The 19,444-nt window shown below is 34.8% G+C and overlaps 1 protein-coding gene across 3 annotated transcripts in view; it reads right to left on the reverse strand.

Annotated features, from left to right (window-relative positions):
• LYPLAL1 (lysophospholipase like 1) overlaps positions 1-19,170 on the reverse strand; it is a 38,016-nt gene extending 18,846 nt beyond the window's left edge. For 2 of the 3 annotated variants that reach the window (XM_007988415.3, XM_007988413.3), the window contains exons 1-2: positions 19,044-19,170; positions 13,756-13,855 (exon numbers count right to left, since the gene is read on the reverse strand). In XM_007988415.3, coding sequence (XP_007986606.1) covers positions 13,756-13,855; positions 19,044-19,134 — 191 coding nt within the window. In that variant the 5' untranslated portion in view covers positions 19,135-19,170. Of the gene's footprint in view, positions 1-13,755; positions 13,856-18,699 lie in introns of all 3 variants that reach the window. The other variant, XM_037985558.2, reaches the window with a different exon arrangement.
• Positions 19,171-19,444: the final 274 nt, after the last annotated feature.

Here is a 19,444-nt window from a genome sequence, read left to right on the forward strand (position 1 = left end):
TGAATCTTAATCCATTCATTGTATATTCATACTCTGGGATACTATGTTGGTTAAAAAAAAATACACACACATATGTGCACAGGCACACACACCATCAAGATATTCCAAACTGTAACGGAGTAAAGGGGATCCTGTATTCAAGTACTATGTTGGTAGATGTAAATGAAAGGGGAACAAGAAAAAATCTTAGAGATTTCTGTGGGCAAACACAGAGAGGCACGGGGGATATATAAGATAAACACAGAGAACAAATGTTTTCCAAATATGAAAAACAAAAGAGTTGCACAGAAGATAATGCTTATCCCTTGGCATGCCCTGCTTTCTCCTCATGTAATGATGAAAAAACAGAGTGCCAAAGAAAACACCTCCAGTGACAAAAGTGCCTATAGTAAGTTGAAAGAACTCTAAACCAATGACAATATTTCCCTTTGATGAACCCGACACATGATTCTTCCCAAACCAATACCTCCGCCACTTTGCCATCTCAAATTTAGCTATATACTGTCACCTACCAAAGTTAGTAAAGTAAAAGCACGAAATGTGCAGCTAAATTGAAAAACAAAAATAGATGGTTAAAAGACAACAGGTGAGACCTGAACGTGCTTTTGTACTTCTTCTCTAGTGAAAAACCCAAGTAGAACCTCAACATATCCAAGGAGCTAGAAATATTCAATTGTCATTGGCCTTGGGATGCATACAATCTTTAGGACTAGTGGGTGGTGCTGGAAGGGAACAGAATTACACCATTTTTCAATATTGATCATATCACCCCAAAATAGACATCCACTTAAGGAGCTTGGGCATCAAGAAGGTTATATTTGGAATGTTTCTCAGAGAAACTGAAAAAAACCTGGAAACAAGAAAGTTGCGCTGACTAAAATTTAACAAAAATTCATATACAGGGGATCTTTTATTTACTCAAATAGAATCATACAAACATTACTTCGTAACACGGTTTCTAAAATTTAAATGGATACGATGAATACCTCTGAAAGTCAGTACATAAAAAGTTAAATGTTTCCCTAAGTTTATGCAGACACATAAAATTTTTAAAATATGAAATTATATATACATACACACATTGTTTAGATGTTTTTAATGTAAATCTCATTCATTTTTTACTCATCTCTCCATTCCTCCTCTTCTCTCCAACTCCCTCACACATCTTGTCCTTTACATTCAGGAAACTGCGTAAATGATCTGAAATATATCCTTCAATGTTATTCTTATACATAAAAACACGATATTTACAGGCTATTTCTTGGAGCACTATTAGCTTTTCAAAAATAAAAATAAAGTAGTCTATCTGATTCTATTATGTGCATCATTCTTTTTTCCTTCAACAATAGCTCATGGAAATCCTTTCATCAGATATAGTTCTAACTTACCCTTTTAATGGCTATATTCTATCCTATGATAAGGATATTCTACAATTTAATCAGCCATTCCTCTAATAATGGGAATTAATTTGGCACCCAGTTTTTAGTCACTAAGAACAATGCTTCATTAAACATATGCATACATGTTTTTATCTCTAGAACTTTTATTCCTATGGAAAACAGTGAAGAAACAGGTTGGATTAAAAGGTACAATTTTTGTCTTAATAGATGTCTCAAAGTTGCTTCCATAAAAGTTGTAAAAATTCACCTTCCTACAGGAAAGGTACAAAAATGTCCTTTTGCCCACAGCACTAATAGCAGTAGGTGCTAACATACATTAAAATGTTACCATTTAAGAGTATCAATTGAAGTTTTAAAACCAACTTTATTGAGGTATAATTTACATATATAAACTATATTGAACTACACACATTTTAGGTGTACAGTTCAATTACCTTTTACAAGGCAGCCACCATCTCCACAGTGATATATAGAACATTCTATTTCCTTGGAAAATTCCATCATGCCCCTTCACAAGCAACTCCCGTAAACTTCCCAGGCAACTACTGAGTGAGTCTATCAATATTGATTTCTTTTGCCTGTTCTATAACTCCACATAAGTGGAATTGCTGACTGATACCATTTGCTATATTTTTTCCTATTGTGGTTTCAATTTTTTTCTTGTTTAAAAGAGTACCTTGTGTATTATTGACAAATATTTGTTACATTTATTTCAGGTATTTTCTTCCAAGTCTATTTTGAATATTGATATTACGTTATTATGTATTTAAGGTTTTTTTTTAAAAAACTGGATAAAATACTCCACATTTGATATAATGTCTTTTTAAAAAAAAATTAAATTTCTGGGTCTCCAGATTTGCTTAAGAAGCTCCTGCCAATCCATACGTTTTTTTTGAGACGGATTCTCGCCCTGTTACACAGGTTGGAATGCAGTGGAGCGATCTCGGCTCACTGCAAGCTCCGCCTCCCAGATTCGCGCCATTCTCCTGACTCAGCCTCTTGAGTAGCTGATACTACGTAGGCGCCCGCCACCACGCCCGGCTAAGTTTTTGTATTTTTAGTAGAGACTTGGTTTCACCGTGTTAGCCAGGATGGTCTTGATATCCTGACCTTGTGATCCGCCCGCCTCAGCCTCCCAAACTGCTGGGATTACAGGTGTCAGCCACCGTGCCTGGCCCCATACTTTTTTAATATGTAAAAGCCCAGATTTTCTTTTAAGATTTTTGTTTTCATTTTTATATCTAAGCCTTGAATTTTGGGGGAATTTCATACATGGAGTAACCTAAAGATTCAAATTCATTTTATTCCATGGGATAGCCAATTGTGCTTGTGCTATTAAAAGAGAGAGAAAGGGAGGGAAGGGGAAGACACCCTTCTCAGCAAACAGTGAAATTTTATCTTTGCCACATATTTTATAGTTACATTATCTAGTCTCTCTAAACCTGATTTCTGTGAGAGAATTAAGCCCTAAGACATATGTTGTATATAATGAACTGACTTCCCTCCAACACATATAGAATGCTGCTAGTTTTATATCATACATGCGGTGGGCAGGGGAACAGTCACTCAAATAATTTTCTATGTCTTGTGATTCAGCTGAAGAGCTTTAGTTGAGAAAGGCTCTATTTTGTTCCACTAATCTATTTATCTATTAAGTTAGTATCACATTAATCACATTATGGTGGTTTTAGAGCATATTCTGAAGTTGTGTAAGGTAAGTTCTCCTCTCCTTACCATCATTACTACTAGTCTGTGTTTTCATACTTGTCCTAGCTATTCTCAGGCATCTATTGGTCTTGATTATCCAATAAATTTATCAAAAAATTTAGTAAACTTTAAACTACTTTCAAATAATTATCCTTAAAAATATTTTTGGAATTCTAATTAATATTGCATTATTGTCTGAGAATTATATTTTATGACATAAACCTGTGAGGAGGGCAGATTTTTGCAGACTGAGCTTTTCCTTCATTGCTCTTTATCCAGGCTCTCCTACTATAAAATCTTGCAACAACTCTATAGTAGGACTCCTACAGAGCACAAATTATCCCACAACCCCATATGCCTTCTGACCCCAGAAGCTGTGTGGCTCTAGAAAGGTAGATAAATTGGAATTAGAAGGGGAGAGAAGGCAGAAAGCATTCAAACCTTCCTCCTCCCAGAATCCCTGAAAATGAGAGATGTTTTCCAAATAGTCATTGTCAGACAAAATGAAACCCCAAATTGTAGTCAAACTGTCACTAAAATCACGGTGAAGTTCTAAATCAAAATATCAAAAATACAACACTCACTTTAAAATTCAAATGAGCCTGTTACCCTTTTGGATTGTTTCTACTTCCCTTTTCATTTGACGCTGCTATTTCTGTGCTATTTGTCTGTCTAAATACTTAAATAAGGATGATATCATAGGCTAAAATGTGAATCATTCTGGGAACTCAGCCATTAATGGAAAAAAGTGACATTCACTTAACTTTTCTTTTTTTGACAATACCTTAATTAGAGATAGATGCTCAGTAGAGGTAAAATCCCAATGTAAGTATTTTACTAATGTGGTAGCTAAGAAAATTAAAATTCTCTTCAAACGGAGTAATTGAGAAAAGTTAACGAGACAAAAATAATTTAGAACTTTCTTGCTAAGAAAGCATAACCAAGAATGTATAAATCTCCTAAAATGTTAGAATAACATTTAAATAAAATATAAAAGTTTGTTTTTTAAACAGCTAAATACTGTCGCATATGTTATACTCATTCACCTTCTTCCTCAAATAAATCACTTTATTAGCTGGTATAAAACTCCTCAGACATTACCACAATAAATAAATATGTTTGGCAAAGAACATCTGTGTGGTTCCTAAGTTAATCAATCAATCAACCCATTACACATTGGTAAAATACTAAGCTAGAATAAAATGTCTAAGGTTTAAAAAAAAGAGTTGACATTCAGCTTCATACCAAGTTGTTTTTGATCTGTATTGCCTTAAAGTCATAAAATCCAAAGGTCATTCATAACCTTTAAATTAACAAACTGGCACCAGTCTTCTTCTTTATCCTCATTTCATACCACTTCTCCCACCATTCACTAGGTTCCAGTCACATCTGTCACTTCCTTTTCTTTAAATAGGACAAGCTCATTATTAGTTGAGTGACTTTGTATCTGATATCCCCACTACTTAGAGGGCTCTTTGCAACATTTCTGCATGGTGGGCTCCGACTGTTCATTTAGGTCTCAGCTCAAGTGTCACCTTCTCAGGGGAGCTTCTTTGACTCTCCAACTGAAAATATACCTCCCTTTTACCCCACAACACACACATATACTCTCTATCCCATTATTCTATTTAACAGTCTTAATACCATTTATCACTATTTGAAATTATTACATTTAATTTCCCTTTATTTTCTGTCTCTACATGAGCTCACTGAGAGCAGGGACTTTATCCTTTCCACAGACATAGCCCAGGTGCTAAAAACAAAGCCTGACATAGAATAGATGCTAAATATCTGCTGAATAAATTTCAGAAATCATTTGTGTCACTTGGGAATAATTTGTGTCAGCTAGAAATAACCATGTCTAAAATTATTTTATTTTTGCTTCGAACATATTTTGACTTTAACTCTTGTAAAATCTACACTGTGATTTGTAGAAAACAGTCCATTTTTGTTCCTTTTTTAAAAACCATATCTAGGAAAACTTTTTCATACTAGTGCATATTTAAACATACCTAATACTTACCAAAGAAGTACATTATTTCTTCAAAGTGGCTGTTTTTAGTAGGGTTCCTTACTAGCATACTTGTAGTACAGATTTACCGTTATCAGGAGAGGGCTCTCCTACTATCATGCTTCAGATAGGAATCCTAAGTGATGGAGTACAGAGGAATTCAATTGTTTACGATGCCTAAATAAAAACTGCCTAGTTTATTTTAGAATAGATATTTACTGAAAAATATAAACATGGACTTTATGTGGAAAAACAGTGAATCCAAAAGTATAGGCACTATGCAAATCTTATTACTTTTATAATTTTTTAAAACACCGAAAGAAACTATATTATCATATAAATCATAAGTGGCTTGTTAAAAAGTATTTTTAAATGGAAATTCTGATAATAAACACAAACTAAGAAAATCTCTAATTGTAAATATAGTTAAAGCATGTCACAGAAATAAAAATCTTTATTGGGCACTTGAATTAAAGAGTCCAAATTACCACAGTGGGGAAAAAAAAAAAAAAGCAGTATTTTCCATCTAAATCAACACAGCAAACTAATTGCTGAGTTTTACTGAATATGCCCCTACCTTAGGTGATTTAAAACATCTATTAAATATAGTTGAGGAAAATGGATACCTTATAATCAAAATGGTAATTCACAATTTAATCAAAACATGCTTATATGCTATAATAGATCACAACTGAGTAAATACAATAAACTATTGTTCTCCTCTTAAGCGCTTTACAATATGGTTGACTGTTGAAAACAAAAATTATAACCTTGTTTGGTACAGTTTTCAATATATGCAGACAAAATACATATGAAAACTATAACATACACAAGATGAGGATAAAGGGAGCTATATAGTTACAAAGAAAAAAAAAAACAACAAAGAACTCTAAGTAGGTAAAAAATCTGTGTTATGTACATCATAATCCCTATGGCAATCAGAAAAAAATAAAGCAAAATGGTGTATTAAAAAATGAATAATTCAGTAGAAAGTATAAAAGGGAAACAGAGGAATGAAAAGCAGTAGACCTAAATTCAAGATGTAAATTGCTTAAACAAATCACTTGGAAGACAAATTATCAGCTTGGTTAAAGATGAAAACAAAGCCCAACTACGTGTTGTCTATAAAAAATCCACTTTAAATATAATGATATAGGTAGGTTAAAAGCAAAAGAATGGAAAAAGACATACTGTACAGCTCTAATCAAAAGGTAAAAGGATGAAAAGTGTCATGTAAACAGTAAGCGTAGGGAAGTTGAGGTATATTATATTTTTATTAAACACAGCACAACACAGTATTACCACAAATTAAAAAGGAACATTTTATAGATAAAAGTAGCCATAAAAAGACAATATACTACATGAATATGCACCTAATAATATAGCCCAAAAATACATAAAGAGAAAACTGACAGAACTAAAGGGAGAAACAGACCAATCTACAATCATAGAGATTTTAATACCCATCCCTTGGTAACTAACAGAACAACTTAGAAAAGTAATCACTAAGCACATACAGAATTAGCGTGATGCTTTCAAACACTGTGAACCATTAACATTTATAGAACATGACACACAGAAATGCACAGTAACAGTCACCAAGACAGACCATATGCAAAGCCATAAAAAGGTCCCAATGAGTATCAAAAAGAAGAAAATCATACAGGCTATTTTCTCTAACAATAATGAAATGAAACTAGATATCAGCAGTAATAAGAATATCTAGAAGAGCTCCAAATATCTGGAAAGAACATATTTCTAAATAACTCCTGGGTTAATGAGGACCCAGAACTTAAGGGTTATTTGGGTCCCATGGGTTATATAGGTCCCGGAACTGTATTTTCCGTAACTGGCCAGAGTAATACCTTCCATCCCACAAACCCTTCTTACAGTGTAACTCTGTCTGACACTTCATCAAGAAACAGAAGTCTATGTTTTCTCCGCTTGATTCTACGGAGTCTTTTAACTAATGAGGGAAGAGAACTATGTTACTGCTAACACTAGGTCTATAGGTCTGGTTCTCTTTAGACACTTGCTCTTGGAATCCAGCCTCCATGCTGCCAGGAAGCCCAAGATACTACATGGGGAGGTCTCACATAGGTGTTACAGTAATAAGACCAAAGGAAGGTCCCAGTTAATATCCAGCATTATGCCATATATGTGAGTGAGCCTTCAGATGATTCCAGTTCCTAGCAATCACATGACGAGTCATCACCAGTCTTCAAGTTTCGCCATAGGAGAGGCCCCAGATCGAGTCATAACCACTGACCCCCTTCTGAATTCTTAGCCCACAAAATTTGTGAACGTAACAAAACTATTATTATTTGGGGTGGTCTGTTATACAAGTACAGCAACGGGACCATGAAGATTTGAAAACATTTCAATACAAATAAAAAGAGAGAGAAAAAATTAGTGGAACTTAGCTAAAGTAATATTAGTGAGAAATGTATAGATTTAATGTAAATAGAAGAAAATAAGAAATATAAGAATAGATATAAATGAAATAGAAAGCAATTAAGAGAGAAAATAAGAAAGCCAAAGTTGGTTCTATAAAAGCTTAATAAAATTGGTAACCTCTTGGTAAGATGAACCATGAAAAAAAAAGAGAAAATATACAAATTATTACCAGTAATGAAATAAAAGGTATCAACAACAAATCATAAAAGCATTAAGGGAAATATCATGAACATCTTTGTGTCAATAAATTTGACAAATCAGAAAAAAGATATAAACTTCATAAGAAACACAAATTATCAAAACTGGCATAAAAATAAATATAAAATCTGAATATCTTGGTTTCATGAAAGAAAATGAATTCATTACCAAAACCTTCATACAAGGAAATCTCAAGTTGAGGTAATTTCACTAGTGAATTTTATCAAATATTTAAGGAAGAATAACATAAACTCAGACACAGAGAAGGGAATCCTTCCCAATGCTTTTAAGAGACTAGCATAACCCTGATAATCAAGTTTTTCAAAGGCATTAAAGAAAATCACAGAACAATATTCCTCAGGAACACAGGCATAAAATTCTTTACCAAAGTATTAGCAAAACGAATTTAGATACATATAAAAAGGATAATACATTACAAAAGGGTTTATTTCAGGAATGTAAGGCTGGTTTAAGACTTGGAAATCCATTAATGTAATTCATTGTGTTAACAAAATGAAAGATAAAAACCATGACTATTTCAAAGGACACAGAAAAGCATTTGATAAATTCACAAAGAAACCTCTCAGCTAATTAGGCAAAGAAATGTCCTCGATATTAAAAAAAAAGGCATATATACAAAAAAAACCCTAGGACTAACATCATACTTAATGGTGAAATACTGAACACTTCCCCTCTAAGATTACACAGGAAGGAAGTACTCATTTCTATTTAACATGGTACTGGAAGTTCAAACAAGTTCAAAAAAGCAAGACAATGAAATAAAATGCATACACCAAATTCATAAGGAATATACTAAATAAGTACTAGAAATAAGTGAATTTAGAAAGATAGCAGGACACAGGACAAAATAAAAGAGTAAATTTATTTCTCTGTACTAGCAACAATTTAAAAATTAAATTTTTTAAAATTCCATTTACAATAACATGAGGAAACAAAATACTTGTAAACAAATTTAGCAAAAGACTGCTACACTAAAAACTCCAAATCACTTCTGAGAGAAATTAATAAAGACCTAAATAAATGGTGAGACATACCATGTGTATGTATTAGAAGGCATCTATTTTCTCTAAATCAAACTAGATTCCATGCAATTTCAATCAAAATCCAAACAGGTGTTTTGTAAAACTGAAGAGTGGGTTCTAAAATTTACACGTACATGCAAGTAACATAGAATGGGCAAAACTTACACCACTTGGTTTCAAAATTTTCTATACAGCTGTGATAATTAAAACAATTTTATACTACTATAAGATTAGACCAACAGACCAATGGAATAGAGTCTAGATAAGAATTCAAATTATGCTCACAAAAAGACTTGTAACAAGAATATTTACGGTAGCATTATTTATTAGCTCTCCAAACGTGCAACAACAGTAGATAAATAAACAAATTGTGGTATATTTATACAATACCTACTTAGAAGTTTTAAAATTGAACTATTGATACACACATCACACATATAGATGAACCCCAAAAATACCAAGTTGAATAAAAGAAGCCAGACACAAGATTACATTAAATCATTTCACTAAATGACTCAATTTAACTGAAATTCAAGAACAAGCCAAACTATATTATAGTAATAGATATCCAAACAATAATACATGAGATGGGAATTAACTTGAAAGAAGCACGAGGAAACTTTCTGCAGTGATGAGAATATTCTCCAACTTAATTGAGGTAAATAGGTGCATAAAGTTTACCAAAATTCTCTGTACTATAATTTATCAAAATTAACTATGCACATACAATTTTTGTATTTCACTGTAATTTTAAAGAAACATGTTAGAACTTATGTCCACAAGATGTCATTAAGAATGTGAAAATGCAAACCACAAAGAGAAGGTATTTGTATTCATATATCCAACAACAATAATAAACTGTAGCCAAAAAACTATAGAGCTCCAACAAATCAATAGAAAAAGATGAACAAATAAAAAGAATGGGCAAATAATCTGAGTGGCCATTTCTTTTGAGGATATTTAAATGCTCAATAAGCATATGAAACAGTGTGGAACATCATTAGCATTAAAGAAATATTAATTAAAAGCACAATAAGATACCATTACACATCTACTGGTTTGGCTAAAATTAAAAAGACAATGGAAAGTGTTCAGGAAGATGTGAGATAAATGGGAATATTGAATACTGCTGGTGAGGCTGTCAACTGTTACATTCTCTCTGGAAATAGGTTTGGCATTGTGTACCAAAGTTAATAAAGCTTAACCTGCTTTTATACGTTTCATTGTCACTCATTTCTATAAATACTGGCTTGGGTAAAGCCACATAATAGTAAGCATCATTTCCATGTAACGGGAGACTAGATACATTCTAGGACAAAACTGGCCAACTAACAGGCAGGTAAACCCTGAATATCATTTACATGCCATCAATTGAATGATTTTACAAGCCAAGTAATATCTTCAGTATGCCCTATAGGAATAACATAATCCATGAAATATCTGTAGTAGAGAAAAACTTACGGGTATACAAGTGGTAAAAGAAAAAAAACAGGAGAGAGAATAAATACCAGAAATGTGGACAATATTGGAAAGATGTAGCAAAATGTTAAAGCATGAAATCTTGATAAATTTTTGAAAAGGTTGTAAAAATTCATTTTTATCCTGAACCAATCACATTAAAAAGAATGAGTTAAGGAAGGCACGTATCTATCACATGCCTCCTTTAGATGTCACCGGAAAGGCAGCAAGCAAGGTAGATGACACCAGAGTCTCTCTTATTAGCAGCACAAGAAAAACTGCCATAATAGATGGAAGGTAGCAACTATCCTTACAACCCCAAATGAAGCCATATTATGCTACAAAAGCAAGGACAATAAATCTATGCCCAAACTGCTTGCCTAAACAGGGTCATGTGTTAGGAACATCAGTCAGAAGTCTTAAAACAGCAAAGTACACCATGAATGCCAGAGCATTCTAATAAAATACTATCAAACAGCATTCTGAAGTGTGGAAACCAATTAAAAGCTGTAGACTTAATGACACCACAGCGCTCCTCAATTTGAGACTCATTAGTTAAAAGTGGCCCATAATCTTGTGCTCACTCAATTAATCTATTACTGGGTCATGCCCTAGGACAAGTAACTGCAACCCCTTATGAACAACAATTCTTAGATTATTTACCACAACAAAATATGCTTTTTAAAACCTCACATAGGCATAAACTATTATACAATTAAAATATTAGTATTATATATAAATACCTGCAATTATTCATTCTTATTACACTATTTTAAATTATAACAAGCAAATATTATAAGATATTTATTTGATATTCACTAAACATCTATTTGTCAGGTTCTATGCTAAGTGCTTAGAGATACTGTATCCTTTAGTGTCTGTAGGAATACAGAAGTAAGTATCATATAAACTGCTCTAGAAAATTAGTCTAGCACAAGGTAGGAAAAAATCAGCCAATTGTAATATACTAAGTATGATATTATCTCTCTTAACTGACCTCCATTGAACTGCCTTACAGTATTAACCAAATCCATGTGTTCCTATAGCTAATGCTCATGGAAGACCAAATGGTCCAGATCAAGAGGCTCCATTCTTGCACACCCTCACACTTTCACTCCCACAAATTGAGCCTTATGCTTTTTATGCTTACCAAGAGTCAACTATGTTTGTTCTGAAATTTCTTTATGCCAGCTTCATTTTCTATTGCAATTAAATAATTTAATATTTAAAGTAATGTGTTGGAAATCTTCTATGTTTCGCTACTAATAACTGAAAACTTGAGCAAACCAATAAGTATTGTATGCATAAGTAAAAGTGATGACTTAATCTAGAACAGTGGCTCCGAATATATTGTATATGGGAACTCCTCTTTAAGGTCTAAAACTAAGCTGTAGAAAACAGCAGACCCCACCACATAAGGTTATGAAGCACGTAAATGTAGCCAGTGCAACTTGAGGAACTTAATTTTTTACTATTATTTAACTTAAGTGTAATTAGCTAGCATCAGAAGTAAGATACGTAGTACATGTAAAACACATGTCACTTTTTGAAAATTTAGTGTGAAAATATAAAATATCACTTTAACAATTTTATACCAATTACATGTTGAATATTTTGAATATACTGGGTTAAATAAAATATATTATTAAAATTTTACATATTTCTTCCTTTTTATAATGTGGTATCAAGAAAATTTTAATTTATTTGTAGCTCATATTACACTTCCGTTGGTGAATATGGTCTAAAATGTTTGATGATCTGTCCAAATAGCTACTGATTATAAAACTGTATCACAAAAAGTTACTATGAAGCTGGCTAGTCCAATGATTTCATATTTTACTAAATCACAACAGCAACCACAAATAATGCTTAGTGCACATGGAGATTTCTGGATTTTCTGAAATATCTCTGGCCTAAAGTTTGAGAAATACTGTCTAGAATTCCTATCACAATTGGTAATGACATGAAATTCTTAAGATAAAAAACATTAATTCCTAGAATAAGGTTTTCAATGGTCTTATGATTAATCAGACAATTGTATTTATATTTAGGCAGACATGAACTTCTTTCCTCCCTGCAGAAATACCACTATGTTTCTTCCTTCCAACTCAACTACCCTAAAAATCAGTAACAACAAGCTCTTTTGACATTTTCAAAGACATGCAATTTAGAGCACAAAAATAACCACTGGTGACTGGGTCTTTCAACTACACTACCAAACTTTTGAATTCTACTAAAATTACATTTAAATAATAACTCCTTTGAGTCTTCAGTCTTACATTATCATTTTGTTCTCCCTTTTTCAATTCTATCAATTAAAGTAAGTAAATTCTTATTAGTACATATAAAAATGTCCTTGAAGTTCTGGTTTTATTTCTCTTTAATACTAAGTTAACGGAAATATAAAGCAAGGCATTTGCATAGTATGCCTGATAAGAAAAAATCAAGAACAGGCTGGGCGCAGTGGCTCATGCCTGTTATACCAGCACTTTTTGGGAGGCTGAGGTGAGTGGATCACCTCAGGTCAAGAGTTCCAGACCAGCCTAGCCAATATGGCAAAACCTTGTCTTTAAAATTAGCTGGGCGTGGTGTCACACGCCTGTATTCTCAGCTACTCGGGAGGCTGAGGCAGGAGAATCCTTTGAATTCGAGAGGCAAAGGCTGCAGTGGGCCAAGACTGTACCACTGCACTCCAGCCTGGGCAACAGAGCGAGACTCTGTCTCAGAAAAAAAAAAAAAAGAAAAAAAAAATCAAGAACAGATTATGAGAAATCAGATTGGGGTGTAGCTCCACACATCATTTCACTTAACCAAAAAAAATCCCCAATACTTGATTTACAGAATGTGTTCCGAATAAAAGACTATGCAGATGTTAATTTAATGTTTACAAAGAGCAGTTTGACCTCAAAACTATAGCAGTTTTATTACTGTGAATTTTGTTGCACACACCTACAGGTTATATAACCTAAATATTTATTAAGTAGTCAATTCCATCTTCCTATTCTGGTTTACTGATTAAAAAAGCATAACATTGTTTCTTAATAATCCTTTTAAATGTGGAAAGAATGCCATAAAACCCTTTTCCAGAGATTATGAACTCTGGCTTAACTAAATTATTAGAAAGATTATACTTGTTGGAGTTATTAAGTTTCCTTTTGGGGTGAATGTAGGGAAGAAGAAAGTATGAAAGTTGAGCAATCTGCAGGGCAAGAGGAAGCAGAGTTACATAAGCCATGCTTGGGACACAGTTTAAATTCAGAGCTTTAGGGAATGCTTTACAGAGAGGGAATAAATTACTCACCTGACAAAACTTGGTCCAACAGTGTCACTGCAATAAAGGATACATTCTGGGGACAAAGTACTCTAATTTAAAGTATCTTAAATACAAAATCAAGCTTAAAGAACTCCTAGCTGGCACATCTCTTTACATATATTTTATGCCACAGAGTTATATTGACAAGTGAGATAAATTACTACATACCTGGGAGGAGCTGTTGGATAAATAATTTTTATGTGTTGGAATGTTAAATCTTGATTTAAAACCTGCTTGATCCACATTCTTAATCTTGGTCCAGAATCACCTGATGAATCACAAAATCAAGATTAAAATAAATATTTTAGTAATACAATGCATTTCAAAGCAGTCTAAAACTTTTATGTCACACAGAGCATGGAATAAGGGATTTAAAAAACCTATATACATAATAATAACTGTATCGAAACTGACTTATTAATATGAATTAACTAACCAGGTCTCAGTAACTAGCAATAATTTTGATTATTTTACTCCTGGCTTCACCATTGATTACTCTGAAGATCTTGTTTAAGCTTAAGTTTTAAGTTTCCTAATTGTTTAGTGGGTATTACAGGAATAAATAAATTGATTTTTCTAAAAAAAAATTATTTCTGTATTTATATGTGATTTTTAAGTCATTTATCTTATTCTTAATAGTAATAAATTCCTAAAGTGATTGTTAAACTTCTGTAGTTAGAAGAACCTAATATAATTTTCTTGGTTAAAAAAAAGTCCAAAAGGTATACTCAATGTAATTTTAACTTGAAGAAATCATAATTTAATTTTGACAACATGTTTACATGATCCAAAAGAATGATTATCTACTCCAAAGCTGAGAAGTAATAAAAAATCATACAAATATTAATATGTATGTATTTACACAAAAAATGGAAGGAAATAGAAGTCCATCTTATGGAGTCCTGAGGAGGAAATTAAGAGGTCACAACTTTAATTTTTTCATCAATTAACTCATTAAGGTGTCAGTTCAAAAACTGTCTATTGAATCCCTATTAATATGTCAAACACTGTGTTCACCGCTAGAGAGGCAATGATGGCGGGGTAAGGGAGTAATAGAGTCCATATTCTTATGGAGTCTGTAGCATATTGTGAAAAACAGAAATTAAGTCAAAAAATCACACAAATAAATGTGAAAGGCAAATGTAATTGCTTCAAAGATGAGACACTTGCTGCTGCAAGGATTTATTATATTCAGAATTGACTGGCTTATGGAGTTCAAGAATAAATGCACTAGCCTATAAACTATGCAAGACAAAGTTTATTATGTATTTTATCTGAGTTATTTGTTCACATAGTGCCTAGAACAGGACTGACAAAAACTGGGTATCCAAAGATAGTTGCTGAATGGTTTGAACTAAAGTCTACAAGACGGTGAGAAGTGCAGGGCAGAAGCAAAAAGTATCCCAGGCCAAGGAAAGGGCAGGTGCCAAGATTCTGGACAAGAGGGAGCAGTAAGACATGTAAGAACTGAAAAGCAGAGAATGAAAAGAAGAGCAGTGTCTATAAAATGAGACCAGAGAAACTGTAGGAACCTGTTCATGGAGAAGCCACGAATATTTCTGACAGAAAGGTTGGCATGATTCTAAAGGATCAATCTGGAAAATGTGTCAAGACAGAATTGAAAGAGAGCAAAAGTAGATGTACAGAGATCAGTTAGGAAACTATTGTTCATGCTTAGACTAGGGTGATGATATAGATAGAAACAGATATTAAAGAAATTTAGGTGGTAAAATTAATAGAGATTGGCAATGGATTTGTTATGAAGGGTCAATAGTGAAAGATTTCATGGATGACTAACAGGCTTTTGACCAGAGTAACTGGGTGAACAACAATGCTAGACACCTGCCTAGGCAGGAAACATAAGCAACAGGCATACACAGGTTGAGTGTGAGGTGCCTCTTTGTAATGCATACAAGGTCTAATACCATGGGTTGATTGAGCAACTATGGACAGGTAAAGGGGAGGACAAAATCCAACCTAGGGTCCTTAAGGAGGATAAGCTAAGAATGAGTTTCACATTATTAAAAAGTCCTTTCTTAAAGAGAAGGGAAAAATATGGGGAAGAGACCTTACATGGCCCACAAAAGCTAAAATGCTTACCTGACTTTTTACTGAAAGTTTGCCAACCCCTGCCCTATACTACCTGGATGCCAGTACCCTCTTGGATATCCCTTCCTATTCTTCTCACTCCAGGCACACTAGCCTTACTGCTGTTCCTTGAACATGTCAAGGAACCTACCCTGCGACCTCCAACTTGGCTTTTCCTTTGTCTAAACAGTCTAACCCAATCTACATTATTCTCATCACCTAAGTCTAGCTGTAAAGTTTTATCTTCTGTCATCTTTGCAGTGAGGCATATCCTGACTACTTTATTTAAAATTGTAACACTGTTCCAACTCCTCATCTAAGGAAGCATTCCCTTATCCTGCTTTCTTTGCTTCCATAAAACTGACTACCTTCTACTATAGTATTTATTTATTTCATTAGAACATAAGCTCCATGAGAGCAGTGATTTGTTTTGTTCATTGCTATATGATCAGAGCACAGAACAGTGCCTTACTCATGGAGGCTGTGATACATTTCTTGAATGAATGGATTCATGAATGAATGTATCAGACAGTTAGATAAACTTGTCTAGAGCTCAAAAATAGAATCTATGAATCTCCATAGAAATTCAAACATTCTGTTGTTACCTATACACCGGCGACACAAATGGGTATCTCTAGGAGACTTCTGTGATTAGCCTAGGGAGAAAAATGTAGAGTGAAAAGACCTTGAACCAAATTTAGAGAAACCCCATTATTAATGGTCAGGTAGAGGAGGATGAGTCTACAAAAGAAACCAGAAGGAGCAAATCAAGATAGAAAAAGAACCAGGAGAGTTTTTTGAGAAGAAAGCTGAATGTGGATGACAGTTCACATAAGAGGAAGACTGAAAATGTCCATTACATTGAGCGACACAGAGCTTGAGCTTACTGGTGACTTTACCAAGAAGCTACTTAGTCAACTTGCTGTGCCTTACTACACAAGAAGAAAGCCATAAACAAGACACATGGTTTGGGCTTTGTGGACCTAATAGGTTAGTGTGGAATACAGACATTACGTTACATAATTACAAGTATGATGACTACTACTGAAAGAAGAACCAGTGTCCTATGGGAGCAAATAAGAGTGAATTAATCTGATCTGAGAGACTGAACAAAACTAATTAACCTATCATTTATTTTTATCATCTTAAAAGAAGGTCCGTCTTTAGTACTTTATTAATAGAAAAGGTTCAAATTAAGTTGGCTATATGTAATTTACACTCCCATATGTTCTTCTATGGCTGCTATCTCCTAGAAGAAAATCTCAAGCTTTTAAGGTTTTTTATTTGAAAAAACAAAATACGTCTTTAATAACATTTTTTCAGCCTTGAAGAGTAAGAATGAAGCTGCAAAACAACATCTATGCATTCATAATGTCCACTTTTTAAAAAGCTAGTACCTTATTCCATAGTAAAACTGTTAAAACTGGTTAACAGTATGGTAAAACTGAGTGTGATTAAACTGTTAGAATTGCTTTGCCCATATTCTAATTAAGCAGAAACCAAACATCTCCTATAACATAACTGCATATATTAAAGTTTAATGTAAAATCACTAGCTGCTAAAGACCTACTGGACGATAAAGACCTACTCCTAATGATAAAGATGATAAAGACCTACTCCCAATAAGGTTTTATTTACTTCATTGGATATTTAAACATATAGGAATCACATTATACTCGCATACTTGGCAGAATTCTTTGCATAAATTCTTGGTTCAAAGTGCAAAGGAAAAAATACATACATACATGACTCTGAATTTTAGAGACATATCATTACAGGTTATAAAAATGTAATCTGAAATTTTAAAAAAAGGATAGTTACTTTTAGCAAAGAGGTCCAGGGGAAAAAAGAACATAGTCTAGGAGTTCTTCCTAAATATAATGAGAATTGATTATGAGAAAGGGTACAGTGTTGGGGAATTTCTGGGTACTTATAAATGAACACTCTTGGAGCCCTGAATAGTACCACCAGTCTCCTAGTTATTAAGTACCGCTGTCATCTTGCACACTTCACCTTCTAAATATATGTCAAGTCTTTCCCTTTAAACACTAATGGCCCTCTTCTTCCCTATCTCCAAAACAATACATCCTAGTTCAAGCTTTTTCACCTTACCCCACCAAAGCCCTGAGTTTGAGGTCGGAGAGCTTTGGGTTCTAATCCCAAATCCGCCACTACTCACAGTAACAGCTAAGAGACCTTGGCCAAGCTGCTGAACCTGTCTGGCCTCATTTTCAAAATAAAGAGAATACGTCCCACAATTGCCCTTTTCCAGGTCTCTGCCCAGTACCTTTCCAATTCCCTTTCAATCACAGTCCCTTTTAAGCCTATCCGTCTCGGCTCAAAGACCACTTTCTTCGAAAAGTCTGACAAGCTTTTCATCTTCCAAATGCCTTAATAATGCCTAACCACATTTTTTTCTCTTACAATTCACTTGGCAGGAAACCACGCACCGTCTTGTGATCTTCCATGCACTGCTGACTCAAACTAATTGGATTGTTTTTGTTTTTAACTTTAGGTAGGCCCCCTGAGGACACCGGCTGCATCTCATTTCTTTAAAAAACATTTCCTGCGAGCTTACCCTGGGCCAAGCACTGGGGGTGCAAAGATTGACACAAGGGCCCTTACTCTCACAATCCAGTGAAGACTGACAAAAGTGATTACAGATGAGTGTTAAGAAACGATACAGCATTAAGTACACGTTACTAAGGGTAAGCAGTGGAAGATAACCTGCCCCTGGGGCTCCTACCCCTGTAGTCTATCTTGGAAGTTTAATGACACAGGCGGGAAAGGGGAAGGAAGGAAAGAGAAGCAGGAAAAAGGCAAGGGAGAGAAAACACTCCAACCATGGCACAGTGGGTTACAGAAAAGAGATACTCTGTAAACAGTATCTAAGATTAACTGTGAATCTCAATTGTCTACATTAGTATGGGAGCCTGGAGAAAGCAATGGGCAATTACGACTGAAAAATCTCTAGTAGTTGATCATGAAAAACACTAAATAATTTCCCTCTAACATCAGACTTACCTTACTAACTTGCTCTGTTTAAACCTGGGGCGAGGAATGGGGAGGTGGTAAAGGTTGCACTGGAGAGAATGTTGTGTGGATGGAGAGCCGGCTGAGCGGCGGGACACAAGGCCCCAAAGCGAGGGTGGTGGGCCAGTGACCACCCGATAGAAAGAGGAAGATTAAGGAGAGCGGCTGGGGGCAGGTGGCGCTGCCCGTGCATCCACAGTAGGGGTTGGCGACGGGGGGGCCACCCACTGAGCCCTATTTGGGCCCGGCGACACCTCCACTTGGGCAATACTGGGGTAACCGAGGGGAAGTTGTTTCCCGAGCTATAGAAAACCAGGACGTAAAACTGAATCCACCTGAGCCATGTAGGAAGATCAGAGAGGCGCTATGCCTCCCAGCCGGCGACACGATACAGCGCTGCAGAACTGACCCCGACGCAGCCGCCATAGCTGATACCACTGCCAGTCATACGGCTCCGCCCCAGCGTTGCAGCGCGGGGCCGCGCACGCAAATACGCAGGCACGGGCGGGGGCACGCCGGGAAGTGCGCATGCGCACTGCGGCTGGCCCGCTCTCCGAGGAGCTTTCCATACTTTGGAGTCAAGTTTGAGGCAGTTGTAAGTGTACTGAGTTTAGTTTTGCTAATAATGGTATTCTACGTGTGTCAGCCTCGTATGGACTTCTGTAATGACTAATGGATATGTTTATGCCCTGAGCATTTGCTCTAGGACTTTTAAATGCAATCCCAAAACTCAAGA

Source organism: Chlorocebus sabaeus, chromosome 25 (genome assembly GCF_047675955.1).
Source record: "Chlorocebus sabaeus isolate Y175 chromosome 25, mChlSab1.0.hap1, whole genome shotgun sequence".
In the NCBI taxonomy this organism is placed as follows: Eukaryota; Metazoa; Chordata; class Mammalia; order Primates; family Cercopithecidae; genus Chlorocebus; species Chlorocebus sabaeus.